The following is a 20,424-nucleotide window of genomic DNA, read 5'->3' as shown; positions in this document are numbered from 1 at the left end:
TCTTTATTCTCTAATTCTCAGCTTAGTATGATGACTTCACGGGATACACTGCTCTACTGCACTCAAAGAAGACTTGGTTTTGCCCTGCTTTCCAAGCAATATTTAGGTAGCTGCATTTAGTGAAAAGAGAAGTTAAAATGAAAATGCACGGATAACTATGCGGGAACGCAATAAAATTCAACATAGAAAAATATACATCCAATTCTACAGTTACGTTTGAAATATCTTCTCCCAATGACTAATGCAGAGGAAATGCAGTGAATTATGGAAAACTTAAGGCCTAGAATTCTGTACTCCTTTCAAGGACCACACTGAACTTCTCTATCTTAAATTTGTCTATAGTGCTAGTGTTACAACTGTGGTTGCCAGAGGAAAACATTCTGGCAGTTAAGAGTATCTTCAGCATCTACAATACTTCACTATGAATAGTCAAGTGAGGCTGTCTTTTAAAGGGGAGGTTCAATTTGATTTTTCACAGTGATAACAGCAATATAAGAACACCATTCGAATTTGAAGGAAAAAATCCTGTTAGCAACGCAGAGTCTGACAGAGGATTTGTTGCAAGAACATGGCCCTGAAAAGGAAACAGGGATAGAGAGGATTCCTAGAGATAAATTCTGCCTGTCTCAGTCACTCCAGTTGAAGTAAATTAATGCAGCCATTGCTTATTTTTCATAAATGCTCCAACAGGAGGACAGAAACATGCACTTTTCCTCACTATATCAGTGACCTTCTTCCTGTCTTAGCACTCCATTCTCCCAGCATAACATCTGGGTGTATAACAAATATGAGATGATGCAGGGCTCCTCCAGTAACTTGTTTAAGTGATCTGTGATAGCAGGGCTTCCCATCAGATATGCTGAGCTAAGAATGGAGCCCTTAACCTCTCATGGGATAGCGTTAGTAATAAAGAATATATCAATAATCAAAATTTCTATATAATTTTCATTTCTTTAACCTAGATACATATATATCATTCAAGACATTCAAGAGCTACAAATCAAACAATTCAACTACAATTATGTCAGGAAAATATCCAAATAAATAAACTTTTAATTATGATACAATACTTATTACAGTAAAAATTGGCATTTTTTTTCTCTTCAAAAGCAGAAGCACCAGTTTTACATATAACATTGTTTGAATGATATCTTACATGGAATACAGCGTAATACAATGTGCAAACAGCATTTTCATACAGAAGGTAATATTTTTTCTAGTTTTTATACACTAAAACTGCTCAAATGGAAACAAATTCATGCTGAATTAAAAATGCAGATTTTAAAAATCAATTTCAAATCGAAGTATGGAGTACTACTGGAATAGGTACACGAACCATTAAAAAACAACAAGAAGCCAAAATAGAGGGTAGTGTCAGATAAAGGTAATTAGTGCTTAGTTCGTCCCATTCCATCAAAAAGTAAACAGTTAATATTTTTGCTAGAAAGTAAAGTGATGTTCTAATATTTAAGAAATCTTCAAAATGTAGGTATCATTTTAACGATGTAAAAATCAAGTCAGAAAGAGGACTTTAAAAATTTCTTGATTTTGTTACACTGCAATTATCGTGAGTGGGCTGTGAAAAGAGATGAAGTCCAATGGAGTGAATATACCTCAGCGTCAACATCATGTGACTTCTGCAAAGGCCGTGATGTGGTTCTACAAGTTAAAGGAAAAACAAAGAAATAAAAACCCAGAAACCACACATGTAGACATCAGTCACCACTGTGAAAACTGTCGCATCTTCTGTGCTAGTGACAGCCTCAAACCTGCCATGTATTGCAGACAAATGTAAATAAAGCTGGGTTTCGCTGTAGTGCTCTCACTCAATTCCATGGCAAATTCTTGTCAAATGCTGGATGACTGTATATGTAACTGTACTGAAGAAACCACTAAGATGTAAGGGTTCAACAATATTTTAGTTTTATATGTATTTTTTAAATAATGTGAAAAATTGAACTTGCTGTAATTTTATTCCTCTCTTACTCGCAAGTTCAAAGCAAAATGCCTAGAAATTGACAGTTTCTAGCAGACTATAATATTCTATTTTGGTGTTAAAACAATTTTAATGCTGTATGATTTTTAAAAAGATGAATTGCTCCCTGTGAGTTTGATGGCATAGAAGCAAGTAGTGACATGGAACAATTAAATGGCATTCAGCAGTTGAGAACTTGAGTTCCAAATTTGTTCTTCTGAATCACTAGTGTCCTCTTCACCTGCAATGCTAGCCTCCTGTTTCCTTCACCAGAACAATCCTTATGAACACAAACATGTCTCAGGATACTACACAGAACTCTATGCAGTAAAACTGCAGAATCCCAGAGAATTCTGCTACTTTTTCTTGCTCTAACTTAAGCAAATGCCTCTGTTGACATTTCAGAGGAAGAGACTCGAATGTAATGGAGAAGGTCTGTGCCAGCTGAAGAGAAGGCAGGGACTAGGTAACTCCTAGAGAGTGGGATGCATCTCCATTTTCTTGCTTAAGGGAAGTTGCTCTAAGTCCTTCAGCAACTCCCTTACCACACACCATAGAAAGTGCTGGAGGGAAACAGTGGCCACCACAGAAGTTTGTTTCTTAGTTCTTCTTTAAACTGCCTGGATATTTGTCTGTCTTCAAAGAGCCGGAGGAAAGAAAATGAGCATCTTCAATTTTCACACTACAGAAAGGAATCTCTCCTCCACATGCCTTCCCATGGCCGTATAGGTTACAGGATGAGCATTTTTTTTTCTTTTTCTTCCTTTGTATACTAAGGATTTTAGCTCTAGCAATGTCCTTGCTGCATTTTGTGACAGCCTCAATAGGTGAGGAACACCAAACCATATGTATCTATGTACTTTTTTTCCAAAACATAACTTTTCTTTTTTAAAATAAGCAGCAATAATTAAACCATAGCTAGCAGACATTTTTTAAAGTGTGAGGAAAGAAAACAATCAGCATGCAACTTCCTGTGAAAATGTTTTCAGTAAACAATATTAGCCATTAGTCATTGTTTACAGATTTGGATTCTGAAGCATAAAAGCAAATTTAGATTTCCTAATTGGAAAATAAAATACAAGCATTTCAAAGCATTTCAGTTGTTGGTCTGTTTTCAGCAGAGCAAGGAGGATGTACTGGGCAACCTCAATGAGCCTGGAGTTACAGTGAGGCTATTATTAAGTTTGGCATTTTTCATTGTTTAGATCTGAAAATTATCCTGACAACTTAAGTCAGGATCAGACTAAAATTACTCTTCTTTTTTTTAATAAGCAAAATAGTTGAAAAATGTGGAATTGAAGAAAAAATGTGTTTTGGTCATTATTTATTCTAATCAATTATTTCACTTCCTAATACACAATACTCCTTTCTCTAAGTGGCACACGTTTTCCAGTGATGCAGAGAACCAAGTAGTATTTCAAGTGCTACTAACCCAGGGTTTGGTAGCTATTACTTGATAAAGGTGAATGTGGCACTCCTGCCAGCTATACCTCCAAAATGAGCTGGTCACCATCCTTGGAAGCATATGTAGAACACAGAATCACACAGGAAAAAAAATCCCCATTCCTCAGTAAATCCTCAGGGAGAAATGCTAAGCTCCCAGTTGGAGAGCAATTGATTTGGACTCTAGTGAAGACTCGTGGATTCATTTCCAAGGGATTAAGCAAGATGAAGCATAACTAGGTCAAAAGTAATGACTTTCTAATGGTGAGAATCACTGATACTGATTCATGAAACTGTCTGGGTATTTGTGCCTTTTCATATGCTTACACAAAACCATAAACAAGCTTTTCTGAGACAATTCACACACACACACAAAAAAAAAAACCAACAACAAAATAAAACACCAACAAAATATCCTTCTTTGAAAAATTTCAGTGTGAGATACTAACCATCACCAGCTGAAGATTCACACAGGTGCAAGAAACAAGCCAAAAAGCAGGCACAAGACATTGGGTTCTCAACTCTGTGGTAACCTACAGCACTCAGAAGAAGAGCCTGCTGAGGGTCTGCTTAGCAAACACAGTTTCACAGACAGACATGTCAGATTTCGTATCGTTTGTTCTAAACCGACAGCATGAGCTTGGTGTCAGCACTGCAAACAAAGCATGCTTCATAACCATGCTCCCACATCACTAGTAGAAAAATGAAAGTCTAAAATGCTAAGCCTTAAGTGCAGGTTTCTGGGGGAAGATTATCCATATCCGTATATCTTCTGTTAAGATTTTAATTAATTTCTATTTACAAGCTATTCTAAAATGTTAAAGAATTGAAAAAAAACCCCATAGTGAGTTTCTTACTGGTTTGCAACTTTCATAGTACATATTTAATATTTTTAATCTGTTTTTTTTTTTTTCCTGTTGTGCACTCATTAATACAATTATAAATATTTGTAACAGTCATCATCTTTAAGATTTTTCCAATTTCAAAAACAGGATTTTGAAAAATTGCCTATAGTCTTTCATACAATGGTGTTTATTAACTCAAAAAATTGTACAGTAGTACTTCTGGCAAAAAGTAACTATTGATTAGTTACTGCAAAGATCTTCCTGCTCAGTAAAGCATATTTTATGCTTTTGCTGAACAAGTCACACTTTTAGAGAAAACAGTGAATTCAAAGTGAAGGTCCTCTTTTAAAAGATTGCAGACCTGCACAGAACGCTGCCAGCACACTGCATCTGCCTCTGGTTTAAGTCCAGACACAAACACTTCAGTGCGCTCCTTCGCACACACGTTTATTGCCTTATGTGCAGGTGGTCTAAACAGTCCATTCCTGACATCCAGGAGAAGAATCTAATGAGGTGTGCTTTGAAGGAGCTTTGTTGCAAGGGATCTTCTTGGTTGTTACTAACACTTTGATTCTTTAACACCTACAACATGCATATTGGAGGGGTCACTCTGAATATATTGTTCCTTTTTCTATGTTTAAATACAATTCTATTTGAAAGTTAGATATTGTGATCACAGTTTGCATTCAAAAACAAATGCAAAAAAAACCAAAATGCAAACAAAAACAAAAATTTCTTTTATAATCCCCTAATATAAATAGATTGAATCAGAAGAATAGGACATGAATGCCAATTGAAGTGTTTAACACTGGAACAAAATTGCTTAGAGTCTTTTTGTGTTGAAGCATAACATTGTCTCCTTTAACACACTCTATTGTTAAAGAGAACCAATATGACCACAGAAATCAGAAAATCAGCCCACAAGCTCATGTCAGCACATGGGCTCTAGTCAAGCTGTGCTGGAAACACACACACATACTAAAACACAACCGGTATGGAAATCTGTGTACTCTTGTGGATGTCAACACAACAGTATTTGGATACTTCTGAACTAAAATATCTCAGATCAGCAGAATTAGACACAAGTCTTCTCCCCAGTTCTCTCCTAGCACAATGACCTAAAACATCTTTGCGTTTTGCATTCAGCCTGCAAGCTTGGTGACAAGGCATCAGCCTCACCAGAGAGCCCGGGGACCTGGCTCGGGGATCAGCCATCCTGTGCACACAGTGCACCACTGACAGACTCCTTAGTACCACAGTGCTGAAGACCTCTGTATCTCATGATAAATCAAGGAGGAGTAAACAGAAAAAAAACATTGTTTTTAAACACAGAAGGGAAAAATCTTCCTCAGTCTTAAAACACAATCAGAAATTTAAGAGAAATGCATGTCTATATCTATATTTGCTATTGCTAAAATGTTTCATTTCCACCATTACCTTAAGCAGTACACAACAGAACAAATGTCAAACTCAACAAGACTTCTGAAACAATTAGCCCTAGCAGTTACTGGTTATTGGTATGAGAGCCATCAAGAAAGAAATTCCAAATACTCACCATCATTAAAACCTGAAACCATGCTTCAGAAAAATGGGAAAAAAAGAAAAAAAAAGAAAAAAAAAAAGGGCAAACTAAACCACCACTACCACAGCTGACCAATCTGTGAAGGTAAAGACTGCAAACTACCTGTTTGCAGTCTCAGTCAGCTAGAGAGCCAGTCCCACCGTTGAAACACAAGCAACCTCACTGCAACAAAGAACTGCATTTGGGGACATGGCTTGGACATTGCCAATAGAAGAAACAATGCAAAGGAATGCCAGGCAGAGGCTCTGGAGATGAATTCTGCTCAACAGCTAAACAGAGCAGTGTGCAAATAATACTGAGCAGATACAGAGCCCTGGTGATCAGACATAGAAAACATCCCATAGGAGATGAACTACAGTGCCTATCCTAATTCAACACTTTCTTCTAAAACCTCTATAATCTATTTCATCTACTGCATCAGTTCTTCCTCAAATGCTCCATATTTCCTTTGTATTTGATTTTTCAAAGCTACAATATCTCCATAAATAGTCTAGCAGGGTCAGCAGCCACTACAAGACATGTACCAGCCCTCTGTAAATCCTGCCCAATTTCAGGTGACTTCAAGCATGAAATAAGTGTGACTCCCCCTCAAAAGAGGAAAAAAGTCTGTGACTGTATTGGTTGAACTTCAAACTTTTCTGAGTGCCACCCAGAATATTCTTATTTCCCAGGAACTCTTGCAACAGAAAAAAAAAAAAAAAAAAGTAAAGAAAGAAAGAAAAAACAAAAACCTTGACTGCCTTGACTGTGGTTGCAAGTGGGCCTCCCATCTGCAGCAGAGTGCCAGCTGACTGAAACACAAATTGCCTTATAAGAGATGATGAAGGTCAGAGACAGAAGAGAAAAAGGAACAGATGGGTGAGTGATGAGGTTTCTTGGCTTTCACTCTTTTCATTAATTCTAAGGATGAATGTAGTTAAGGTGAAAGTAATAAGTCTGAAGTCTGCACTGCTGAGCCAGCTCTGCCAAGGTACTTCCAGGAGACACTCTGCAACTTTGTTTTATTTGAGTGCATAAGATGTGGGTACCTCTGCAGAACAACTTAATCATCTGCACACACTGCAATTGAACAAGTGGCATGCAAACAGCGATCTACTCTTGTCATTAACCAGCAGAATATAAAATTCAGAATGCTCCAAGTACACATATTCCGCTTAAGCGTACTTCACAGATGATTCCCGACCTCCTCCAGAACTCAGACAGTGATAGCATAGAGAGCATACCAAGCACATTCATTCTTCAGCAGGAAAACAGCACTGCAACAGATGAGTAGCAGACCTTGAAACACAAAGTGAGGTGCTTCCAGGTCTGTTTGATGGACCATGTGCTTATTCATTTATAAGTGATTTTCAAACAAAATAGCAAAGAGAGAGGTCCCATCTGGTATGCATTTCTAATGAAGTTACTGTTTAGGGCAGCAACTTTGAATTGCTCACTCCCAAATGCCCATATTGTTATTTTTAAATACTGGTAAGAGAGGAGCAGCTCTGCTTCATCCCAAGACTGTTTTAGCCTGTGACTTCAGCCCTAACTTTGGTTAGTCTTAACTCTTAGTAGCTAATTTATGATAGGCTAATATAGTATTAATATAGCTAATAGTAGCTAATTTATGAAGGCTGTTTTTAATATTGGCACAGAAGCTCTCAGACTGAGAATAGAGAAAAACAAATATAAAATAAGCCAAATAGAACTGTTTATGAATTCAGGCTCTATAACTAGAACAGCACCAGCTGAGAAGCAGCAAAAAGTAATTTGCACATGGTTAGAGTAGGTAAAAGACAAGTAGCACACAAATCATCCAGCGCCTCTCTCTAGAGGAAAATAAAGAACAAAAATAAGAATACAGTTAAAAAGCAAAGACCAACTTATGAATTCTTGAAGTGGCAGCAGTTAATTGAGATGGCTCAGTTTAGACTCTACTTCCACATAAGTATTATTCCTAGTGCCTTTTATTTAATAGGTTCTGGCTTCTGTACAAACCTTTAGACCAGACATTTAAACAAATAAACATCTCACCACCTGCAGCACTCAAATAAGAGCAGAGTTTTCATCAATTATTTGCTAATTCCAGTTCAAGCTTTCCGTAGGTGGAAACAGAAGAAAAGCATTTCTGAAATACTACACATACTCATCCTCCCATTTCATCTTCTCAGTCTGGAGAGAACAAAGACTTTGCAACAGAAGGAAAGATGAATCTATACACTAAGATCTCATCAACTATAACACCTTGTTGGCACTTCCCTCCCTGATTTAAGTGAGAAGTCCCATGACAGCAAAGAGCTATCCTCCGCTATCACAGGAGCCAAGAGAGTTCAGAAGGAAAGACTCCCATTCATATAATAAGAGTTCTGGCAAGTTCACAAATGTTATTTTTGCAGCCTCCCTCCCATTGCTTTCCCCACATTATTTCAGCTTTCCTGGACCTAGGATTTGGAAAAGAAAACAGGTTGTCATGGATGAGAAAGTGTCAGATTAGGTAGAAACACTGAGGTTTTAATTCTCAGGATAAAAATAAAATAAATTTCAGCAGCCAAACACTAGAGCTCTTATAAGCAGAATTTGCAGAGAATGTACACTTTTGATCTATGATGGCTTTTGAGCTACACAAACGGTTTTTACTGTAGGAAAGCCACATAAATAAGACATGCTTATTAATATGGTATGTCCTAAGCCAACTGACATCTTGTTTGTTCTGACATTTTACAGAGAGTTTACTGAATGGATTATTTTGAAGATACACATTCATCATCTAAATGCTTGTTCTTGTTCAAGCAAATGATACTGTGACCTCCTTGTGACAAAACATCAGTAGAAGTAGCTTAGACACATTTGGTTCAAGAAGACATGTTGGATTATCCTGAAAAGAAATCTTTCCCCCCAAGCAAATAAATAAAAAACCTACTGCTGGCAGCAATTTCAGTAAAAGACAACTTCTGCCCATTTCAAGTGACAAGCACAGACTAGGAAGTGGTTAAAAACATTTATTCTTACAATTGGTAGGAGAAAATGTCAGCAGTAACACCAATTTAAAAGAATGCCATAGAAACACACTTTTGGTAACCTAAAATGTTTAGGATTGTTTGCTGTCTTCAAGCATGGGTATAACAAAAGAGATTTTAATAAGTAATGATGGAAAGCGATCATAAATTAACACTGCTTTAAAACTTTGCTTGTAGTTCTAACTTCCGGTAAAAATGCCTGAAATGTTCTCTTTATTTGGATATTATCTTTTTTCAGTGACTGCTTGCTCTCAGTATTATTTAGACAGAACCTTGCCTAACACTTGCATCATCTTTGCAAAGCCATTTTTTTTTACTAGTAGAAACAAAACCAAAACATTTAATCACACGGCAGTAGTTACTCATGCCCAAGAGACTACTGCTAGCATGCTGAAGTACAAAATCATATTTTTTTATAACATTTTTAAGAAAGTGAGACATTACCTTTTCTAAAGGGCTTTCTACTCGAGGTATGCTGATCATGGGCATCTGGGCCAGATTATCCGTATGAGAATGTTCATGTTCTGGCTGACGTCCCCTGAAATTATTTACCACGCAAACAACCTAGAAGGGATTAGAAGACAAACAGAATTGCTAAGGAACAACTGAGCTTTGATCCTGACACCCACAATTAGGCGGAACTGACACTAGCTTTAGTCACTGCTTACAGCAAAAATATACAAATGTGAAGTTCATGTTTTATAGGAAACAATTAATATGACAAAACAACAGATTTTCAAGCAGTTTTTTTATACATCCATTGTCCAAGCACAAGAAAGCTCTCTTATCTAAAAGCAAATCCATTATCCAATCTAAACAATATAATACTAATCATCTTCAGTGCCACAGAAGCAGAGAATCAGGGGCTGGACAGGACCTCTAGAAATCATCCTGCAAGTTCCCTACAGCAGGTCACACAGGTAGGCATCCAGGCGGGTTTTGAATATCTCCAAAGAAAAAACTCCACAACCTCTCTAGGCAACCTGTTCCAGTGCTCCATCACCCTCAGAGTAAAGACTTGTTTCAGTTTGGGTCCATTATCCTCGTCCTGTCACTAAGCAGCACCAGAAAGAGCCTGGCCCTATCCAATTGACTGCATCTTTTTGTTATTTATCAGCATTAATAAGATCCCCACTCAATCTTCTCTTCTGCAGGCTGAACAGCCCCAGGACTCAGTCTTTCCTTATAAGGGAATGATGTCCATGGTATGTATGAAATATGTGACGATCTTATGCTCCTAGAAAGAGCTAATGCCATGTAAGTTTTGACCAGCAAAGAATTTCTCAAGCAGAGTAAGAAAGGGAGGACAAGAAGGCAAGGATTGTGCCCAGGTTTGAACTAAACTAAACTTGCTCAGGCCAGCAGCAGTATAGCAGTGAGACTCACACAGGCATTTAGGAAAGTGGCATGCAATGTTCTTTTGCTTGGGGAGGGGAAGGGGGTTCTACTAATTAAGACACTCAACTAAGGCAGTTTTTTCCAATTATATTGTCTTTAAAACACAACTAAATTTGATGCCATTCTACTTAGAGAAGTTTATGCAGCACACACCAAAAAATATAAGAAAAAGTTCTGGAACAGACTTCTCGTCTACTCTCTTTTCTTTCATGACTTTAGGGCAAAAACATAATACAAAAAACTTAAGAGCACGCAACCAAACACTACACCAGGACACCTTGTGTGGAAAGGAACGTTTGGAAACACAAGCAAGTGTGTTTTAAAAGAGACTTAAAGCTGCCTTCACATTTATCAGATGAGTGAAAAAGTCCACCTCAGCCATCCCTGTGCAAGCTTGAGATTTAAGATCTTGAGATCCCAGAATCAATATCAAAAGTATTTTCACAGGGAAAAAAATCAGTTATTTTTAGTACTAATACAAGCTGCCAGGCAGACAAACTTAGAGACAGTAAACAGCAACGACTACATTATGCTGCAGTTGTACACTGAAGTTATTGGTGAAGGTGATTAATACATTAGTGGCAGCCTTCTGACACAGACACTGGTCATTAATAACTAGGATTACAGATTCAGTACTGGAACACAACTCCAGTAAAATGAGAAGACTAAACAAGAATTTTTGACTGGATAAAATCGAATCTCAATTTAAACTTGAATTACTATGAAAATAAATAAATAAATAAATCAGAGGGGGCTACTTTAAAGCCAGAAAATAAACGCTACTCATTCGTTGATCAGTGTAGGCATCCCTCTACTGCATGTAATGCTTTAAAATATTAATAGTTATTATTCTAAGAAATATGCACTTGTTTAATGTGGGGCTTAATGTAAAATAAATTAGTGGATGAACCTCTACAGTCTGGTTTATAAGGGAATCAAAATAGATAATCTGATCAATTCTTTTTTGGATTCGACATTTCTGAGTGTACATAAATATACCTAAGGAAACTGATAATTAAACAAAACAGAAACACCTCATGGACATTTGAAAAGTCAAGTCTACCAACATGGGTTAGGAGATACAAACTAATATATTGATATTTTTCAAAAAATAAAGTGACAAATACACACTTACCAAAAACACTGCTATAGATATTCCAATTATAAATCCTGCTATTACATCTGACCAGTGATTTCGATACTCTGCTACTCTGTTGATTCCAGTAAGGAAAGCCAAGCACATTAGGCCCAAACACAGAACAGGTTTTGCAAGCCTTGTTCCTCTGGCTTTTACCGTGCTGGTGATGTACATCTGAAAATCAGAAAAGAAGCAAGTTTAATACCAATGTATAATACATCCCACTAACTGGTGAACAGAATATTAGAGAAATATTAGAGATTTAAATAGACTATGCATCTTGGGGTTTGTATTTATTTATTTATTTGACAACCCTATCATATCAAGCTATTTATTTATGCAGAGATGTAAATAGAGGGACTAATTTTTCACTGCCTAGTGTTGGCAGTAATAGAAAAAACCCTATCCTGACAGGGGCTACATCAGACCCTTAGTTTTATTAGTAAATATCTTTCCTCCTCACATGTAGCTTCTCCATGTGATTAGCTTGAGGCTTACCAAATGTAGTGAAAAGTGAACTAGATGTCAATATCTGCTTTTAAAAATGAAATGTGGCACTTTCAACAAGTGCTTGACCAATACATCCCCATACTTCTCAGAGGCTGAGGATATTTAGTACCAATTCCCCACAGTACCCAAAACCAATCCTAGTGTAGGAGTTTTTTATACATCCTCCAAGAAACTGAGATCTCTACCTCTGCCCTGCTTGCAGTCTTATGGTCTACAAGTACTACTGGATTAAATGCAATGCATGGAGGTGCAGCAGCTCTTCTGCCACACGGTTAGGTGCACAAGCTCTGACAGGCCAATGGAGGAAATGAATTTCAAAACTCTGAACTTCCATTCTCTTGATTATATTCAATATTGACATTAAGGGTGCTTTAAAATTCCACCCAGAAAAATAGCACTTCAACTAAATAGGCTTTTGAGGAAAATTAGTATTTACATTCCACAGCATCTGCAGCTAACCCACTGAAGTCCTTAAGCTTCATGTTTAGGTAAAGTACTATCGTTCTAAAAAATGAAGAACTGAAGTTTCTTTGTGAGGTTTCCCTTGAAACTCACAGTCTGTAGTGTCACCATTTTGAGCTTGAAAGGTGAAACAGATGAGTCTGCACTAACTGGTAGCTCCTTGGTTAACAGGCAACCCTTTGTACTGTCTGAAATTTCACCTGAATTTGCTCAGCAACAAGTTATGCATTAGTGCAATAATTTAGTGAAGGATTAGCTACACTCATAGTAAATCAATCAAATGAAATGAAGGAAGTACCGGTCAGAGCATGCCTGCAAAGAACATCTGCCAGCTGTTTTGTTCAAAACACTAAAGAAATATTCATGGCAGAAAGAAAGAATCACAGTGTAACCAGGTAACTTAAAATCACAGCAGCATACTGCAACACATCACCAATGTACCTCATGTAATGAACAGCTTTCCAGTAGTGCAGACAGAGCAAGGTTTTAAAAAGAGAGATTAATTCTTTATTTCCAACACATATTTCTCCTGTCCTCTTACTAGCTCATTTAAGACACAGTACTTCTCCCATTGCTCTCCCATTGCTTTTACCTTTGCTCCTTACAGTTTAGCAAACTCTTCTCAGTGAGTTACATGGAATGCTGACAAGATGACTTCAAATCTCACTTCCACTGTTTTAGTCCACTTTTTTTTTTTTTTTCAAGCTACAGAGCAGCTTATGCTGAGTTACTCAGCAGCTTTCTGTGCCAATGTCCTTCCAGATACTACCACCATTACACTCATTAATGCTATATGTTAGAACATCTGGTGCTCAATAAAACATTTTGAATAGGCAGCAAGATCATCAAGTCTGACATACTGTTTGGGTGAAGGTGACTGTCAGTGGCAGTAGGCTATCCTGCATGAAATCCTGTTTTAGGGTAAGCAAAATCAAAATGAATACTGAGAAGGAAAAATCAACTGATAAGAAATTGTTAGTTTATTTCAGGCAGGTAGTAGCAATGTGTCTCAGTTATCTATAACAACTAGTCATCACCTAAGATGCTAAATTTTATGAAGTTAAAATGCATTGCAATGCAAACACTAGTAATTGATTCTTCAATATTTCAGTCAAACTTCAACATTTTTAATACAAAACTAAACTGAAGAGTACTCTGCAGAAAAATCTTTGAACCATTTTTTAGAGTCAAGATCATCCTTCAAATCCTTATTTAAACAAAGCACTCAGAAAGCAGAAACAACTGCAGAAACTCCTGCTGCTAACAAAGACTCCCGTGTGCCAAGTCCCTTCCTATACACATAGTCAAGATTGCCATGTTCAGTTCATTATTAACAATAATCAGAGGGTTCTGACAGCATAGATTACTTTTTAATTTTTTCTTTAAAGAACAGTCATTGAGATATTAAGGACAGCATTCCACTAAAGGATCAAGAGAAGTACAGCAAAACTTCTGGAAAAATGTAGCCTATACTCTTGAAAAGCTCTGCATAAGAAACAGAATTCTGCAAGTCAGGACTTACAGACATCCATTTTTAAACTTACAGCTCAAGTACTATATTAATGCAGTCAGTTCAGTTGAAGTTCTGCACTGCATTGAAAATGAAATGTAATATAAGTTTTCTTCTTGATTCTAGAGGAAAAGCAATGCACATACATGCACACATTCAGGAAGTCCTGGAGTCCCATCTTGGTTAGAGTGGAGCTAGTCATCAGGCTGGACACACCAACTAGGAGGAAGGTTAGTTTTCCTATCTGGTTCATTAGACTGAGTTCCCAGGGTATGGGGAGGAAGATGTCCTCCATGCTTGCTGTTTTGGTCCTCCATGAAGCAGATGGTCGGGGGAAACTGACAAAGGGACAAACCAGTCTGTTAGTGGGCAGAGAACAATGACTCATGAAGTGGCAAGTGGAAAGGAGATTGGTGCCTGTATACTGATTCCTCCCAGGCAGAGCTCCAAATATACATTTCCAAGTTTTGTTTTGCTTGTATAATTTAGTAGCAAGAAATATAAGTCGTAACTTATACACCTTCCACCTTAGAAGTGCACAGATTTCAACATTCCTCATCATAGGTACAGGAAAAGAGATATTCAGAGATCAAAACGATGAAAAAGTAGGAGGTATAGTTGACTGCAGATTACAAGCAAGTTAAATCTTTAGTCAGAATCCTGCCTGACATTGTAAAAGCTCTTCAGGTCCCTTGATTAGTAACTATTGGGTCAAATTATTACCAGAGCAAAGAACAGTCCTATTCTCATTTTATTTGAGCCATACTGCAACCAAAAATGCTCACTGATGATTTATTTGTTGTTCTTTTGAGGCTTTCTCCTTTTTCTTTCCTATGTTTTGCAGTAACTATTGATAACATCAAGCAAACTTGGGTTTCAAAGTCAAGACTGTGGATTGGAAAAAGGAAAAAAAACTTTTAGAAATGCTGGAATTCACTGTAAATTGTCCCACAAAGAGTTTTTTACAGATGCAACTTGAAACAACTGGAGGAGACAGAGATTCTCTGATGTATCAAGACCGTAAGATCATCAAACTATTACCAAGAACTGATTCAGGCTACAGAGGTTATTATCTTATCTTGAGCAACTGAATTGTTACAAAGAACTGACTGACAAGAAATCTCCAGTGGTCTTTAGGTAAATCTCTGGAACAAAATTTTAATGTTTATTTGCTATCCAATCTGAAGCAATCAATGCATCCATTAGATGAAGACCATTATATATGCTGTACAATCAGTGTCAGTGGATACTTTTGCTCACTGAGACACAGTGAAAAGAAAATCCTCGAAAAGCAGCCAAAAGAATTCTTTAATCTTTAACTTATTAAAACAAAAAAACAAAAAAACAACAAAGCAAATTCTATATGATGATTCTCTCAAATCTCAACACTCAAAGCCTATCAAGAGAGACTCACCACACCACAGTCACCTACCCACTGAGTGGGACCCATAAAGAAGCTTCAAGAACAAGGTCTTCACAGATTACATGAAACCTCAAGACTCAAAGACCAGATCAAGGAGTGACACTAGGCAGTGGCATGTTACCAACACTGTGACCCAGAATGCCTTGATGTCTTTTCCCAGTGACTTAGAAACACACTGAACAGCAAGGGTGATACAGCAGCATGCTAGAAGATAGAACCTTGCCAAGCAGAAGATCAAGATCTCAACAAAAGCTCTGCATATAGGGAGGTATTATTTGTCAGCTGTATTTGCTAGCCCTGCCTGAGGTTGTAATTGCAGCCTGCACATCTAAGGACTATGTTAATTATCAAAACATAAAACCTTCTCCTCTATCATTACAAATCTAAAGCAAGTCTAAAATGTATCTGATAGAACCAAGTTCAAAAGCTGTGCTTCAGATAGGTCAGCTGTCAATTCTTCTTATCCAACGCAGCAAGAAAATGCAAAGTTTTGTATGATTAATTAGAATTTATTTTAAACTACAGCTAGCAATGAACAATCCCCTATATTTGTAACATCAAAGGACAACTGTTAGTCACTAGTCTCATATTGAATCCATGGGAATAGATTGACTACATCTTCACAGATCACTTTGAAATCCTACCAGTAGAAAGACTCATGACTTCTCATTTCTGAGTGTTGGTTATTGGGGAAAAGACAAACAAAACCATTCATGCAAATATATACACAATTTCATAAATTCAAAATGTATCTCTAATCATCCAGGCTATGTTAGCTTATGCATCTTGAAACGTAGCTTATACAGTTATATCAATTTAATGAATTTGGAGTATCTGCCTTAATATGCATGTCAGCAGATGCTGTACCAACTGAGAAACTGCAATGCTGATAAGAAGTGAATGCTGATTGCACTCAACTTAGTAATCCAACTCTAGCTCATTCACACACAAAGGAGATTTAAGATTAGCTGAATAATCAGCTAAGGAGATATCCAGATATCAGCCATTTTGGGTAGAGATTTTGAAACATATTTATGGTAGTTCATTTTGAAGTTTCAGGTATGCAAGGGATAAATTAACCTGCAAGTCTTAAGAAAATAAGTTATGAATCATTGGAAGCATTCACATTTGGATAGGGTAGAAAAAAAAACCTAAGCACATTGCTGCCATTTAACATTTCAGTTGTTAAGTCTTTCTTGATAGGTACTCAGAAAAGCAATGGAAGCAAATGCTAGAGAGGTCTAAATATTAGCAGTATAATTGTTCGCAAAAGCCTGTACTTCCAGCGGGAAGGGAATTCAGAGTTACCATAGCAGCCACCCACTCACAAAAGAGGGGAGGAGTGAAAAAGGAAGGCTTAAGAACTTAGATGAAAAAGCTGTTGCTAACAAGATGCTGGGCGCACATTGTCTATTTGTATCTTTAAGCTGGTTTTGGTGTGTGCACATCTGGCTGAAATGTCCAAGAAAGATTCTGTAAAAATCTCACCCTCTCACCCAAACATTTCTGTTAAACAAAATGAAAGCACACTTTGTATCAGAAATTATATGCTTATGAAGTACTAGCTGAGTAGTATATGAAGGTCTTTATGTCCATGCTCTCAATAACTTTTGTACCAGTGCTCATACAAAGACTGGGCTACTGTTTAAACATTCTACTTCAGTGAATAATGATGAGAAAGTTGTTATTCAGAGCCAACTTTCCCAATAAACATCACGACACTGTAAGGACATGACCCTAGATACTGGAACATTGCATTTCTCTGCCTGGTGTGTAACAAACAATATTTTTAGCAGCAACAGTGCAACTGGATTTGAAAAAAAAAAAACAACACAAAAAAAGACTGCCAATATTGCATCAAGGACCTAAATGTGTAGGCTAGCAGTCAGCAGATACATCACAGTAATTAGTTCTTCAGGCAGCCTACAAGAACAACTCATCAGTCCTGTCAGCAGTTTACAGTGCTTTAGTTAAATGATGACACTGTCATGCATCACAGTGATACACTAATGACACAGGATATATCCTTTTCTGCTGTTACTGAAAGACTATAAAGTCATGAAACAGATCACACCAGCTTCCAGTTTTGATGTTAACTGATTATTGATCACAGACAACGTAAGTTTTGCATAAAGCACTGTAGCTGTAACAAAAGCCACGACACTAGGTATTAAGTCTTAGTAATTGCCTACTTGTTCTTTTTAAAATGTGTCAATACTGTTTTCCTTTCTGCTCTGCAGTGCTGAACAGTTGGCTTCCTTCAGTTTTCTGTGACTCATGGCAACAGTGGAAATCCAACTTTACAGATGGATGAGAAAAATAGGAACAATTAAAATGTAGAATGCTGAACATTTTCTAAAATAGTTTGCACCAAATTTGGATGTACAGTTCAGCAAAGCAAAGCCTCAAATATCTCCCAAATAAAGATGATGCTATTAGCAGTCTTACATTTACCACAAGTTAGAACAGAATAGTATTGCTCGTCTCTAATTTGCAGCTAACACCTTCCTGAGCTAATTGTTAATCTAAATCTCCAAGGAAGCATTGCCCACAAGGAACTTAAAGTAAACACTACTATCAGGGATGGAGATTTTAAGCACTGGCACTGAAACCATACCCAGAAGCATGGCGTTGGTGCACTGCCACATATCAAGTATCAGCTGGCATGTATCAGTTTCCAGATCAAACAAAGATTAAAAGTCAGCTCATTAAATATGTATGTTAAAAACTGATGAACACTCACATGTGTCTACATACATATGCAGACACACACACACCACTATTCACACACTGAAGGATTTGAAGGGCTGAATCCTGAAATTACCAGAGGCACACACTTGCCCTACTCCCCACTGACACCATGAGGGAAACCTTGGGCCCTTCCAGTGGGCTATAAAGACCTGTGGATGCAGGCCCAGGTCAACTGGAAGATTTCCACAAGGGTGCCCCAAGGAAATTTGGTGATGAACACGTGCTGCTGCTTGCAGATGGAACAACCTGCACTCCAGACTAAGCCAGAGAACACTGCACTGAGCTACCTGAGCAAGGTTCATTCCTACTGCTCTCACTTCTGAACTACCTCAGCAGCAGCTCTCATGCCACCCAGCAAACAGCAGTTTATCCCAGCCCTACTCATCAGTCAGTGTGACAAAGAAGAGGGGGAAGAAAGGTTGGATTGTCTTGTAGCCCACTTTAATGCAGAATCAGAGCCAAACTCACTGCAAGAGAACTACAGTACCTATAGATATCAGTTCTGGTATCTGTGGATATACATGGTTCCTCAGGAAACTTGTAGAGACCACACATTTGCATATGCCCAGTCTTCAGCTTTACCCCACCAAAAAATACTGCCACATGCAATTCCACTAATTTGAACTGGGTTAAAACAGAGGAAGAGACTACTACCAGTTGGTTACAGACAGTCCTTTCCTCCTTCCCTTTGCCACACAACAGAGCCTTCTCCTTCTCCCTGGAAACAGGGAAAAATAAACTGAAAACTTGGTTATCCTAAGTTTATAACCGTTCCTGAACAATTTATCCTCTCTCAGCACGGCCCTAAACTTTTTTTTTTTTTTTTTAAGCTTTTAAGGCTTACTACATCTGCAAAGATAAGCATACATGTAATTGTCAGAATTAAGTCCAATGAACCAAATTCTCAAAGCTTTCACAGTAACACATAGAAGGATTATATACATAAAATTGGTCAATAGCTGTCTTACCTTCCCTTCATTCTTCCCCTTCCAAATAGTTTGAGTCAATATTCTCTCAAAAATACAGTGGTATTAAACAGTACAATATACTTACAGCCAGATACATAGCTGCATATATGCTTAGAGCTGCTTCTTTGGATGGGAATGTCTTTCTGGCTTTCATGATAAGGTCTGGGTTTCCAGTACAGGCATGTGCACTACTGATGAACTGTGTGTACTGTTTACATCCAAGTGCTGTATAGTTGGGTTTACAAAGTGCAAGAAAATGTGGTGCAAGATTCCCTGTTACTACTTGTCCAGCATTTACAAAGATGTCCGTAGCAAACAGTCCAAACGCGTAAATTCCTAAAGAGGGAAACAAAGAGTTAAATTTCCTGACAATTTCAGTCCAGGACAACATATTATAATATTTATCACAGTAATAAATTAGCACCCTCCATTTAAGAATGTGAGCGATCCTCAAGCACAAGACGAGACTATACCCTAAGGAACCTTGATGATTTTGGAGATGATATCTTCCTATCCAATGGCAGAAGCAACACTGCAATACACCCACACTCTTGATTCTGTCTCCATTCTTCAGAGGAGTACACTCACCTTTCATGAAAAAGCCTGCTTTCCTGGTCCCCTAGCCATGCATGCCCAGCTATCTGGGGCAGTTAGCCAAGCATCTAGCCTTTGTCCATGTTCACCTAACAGAAATAACAGAGGCAAATTCTCCACCCTGTAGCCCTGTTTCAAAGCCAGAGAAGTCAAGCACTGAATGGTGAAGTAACTTGAAAAGTCATTGCACATACCGGACAAACATTTTCCTTTCTCTCTCAGCTGTAAGTTTGAGTACTGAATAATTTAATATTGCCATGCACAAGTTGTCTTTATCTGTCTGCTACTGGGTGCATCTCTATGCACGACATGTTAATCATAATATCAACACAGTGAGTTAAAGATTGAATATAAATTCAAGGAGCTACTTATACTAACGCTCTTTTTTTTTATAAGACATACCAGCAAAGCATTAAGCATGTGCATTTGTTCATAAGAATAAAAATGCATTTATCTGATTAGTGGAAAAAGAAAGCAAAATTAGATACATCCTATTTTGATGTCTCTTTCTATTTTTTTGGAAGCAGAAAGCAAACTCTGGAAGAAAATACAACCACAGCAACCACCGTGACTGGGACGCCAAATCAGCAGACACATTCAAACTCCACCTTAGCTACAGGATTCCTGGATTCCATAGGCAGATCAGTTTACCTTTTCCCTAGTTCAACTCTACAGCTAGCTGTGAGTATAATGTGAATTCTGTCAGCTCCCAATTCCTGTAGCACCATGAGGATGAGGACATTAATGGATGCACACCACAGCAGATGTGATACCGCAGAAGCACGTGCATCTTTCAAGGCCAGTTTTTTTCCCTCTGCAAAGCTGG

General features: G+C 37.7%; 1 protein-coding gene across 2 annotated transcripts in view; it reads right to left on the bottom strand.

The window, feature by feature from the left end:
• Positions 1-1,242: 1,242 nt before the first annotated feature.
• PLPPR5 (phospholipid phosphatase related 5) overlaps positions 1,243-20,424 on the bottom strand; it is a 158,994-nt gene continuing 139,812 nt past the window's right edge. For both annotated transcript variants that reach the window (XM_042873784.1, XM_042873785.1), the window contains exons 6-9: positions 19,090-19,340; positions 11,378-11,554; positions 9,289-9,408; positions 1,243-1,659 (exon numbers count right to left, since the gene is read on the bottom strand). In XM_042873784.1, the coding sequence (XP_042729718.1) occupies positions 1,627-1,659; positions 9,289-9,408; positions 11,378-11,554; positions 19,090-19,340 (581 nt within the window). In that variant the 3' untranslated portion in view covers positions 1,243-1,626. The remainder of the gene's footprint in view (positions 1,660-9,288; positions 9,409-11,377; positions 11,555-19,089; positions 19,341-20,424) is intronic.

Source organism: Lagopus leucura, unplaced genomic scaffold, assembly GCF_019238085.1.
Source record: "Lagopus leucura isolate 7727_CA_CO unplaced genomic scaffold, USGS_WTPT01 Super-Scaffold_100009, whole genome shotgun sequence".
Lineage (NCBI taxonomy): Eukaryota > Metazoa > Chordata > Aves > Galliformes > Phasianidae > Lagopus > Lagopus leucura.
This window is presented reverse-complemented; position numbering and strand designations above follow the sequence as displayed.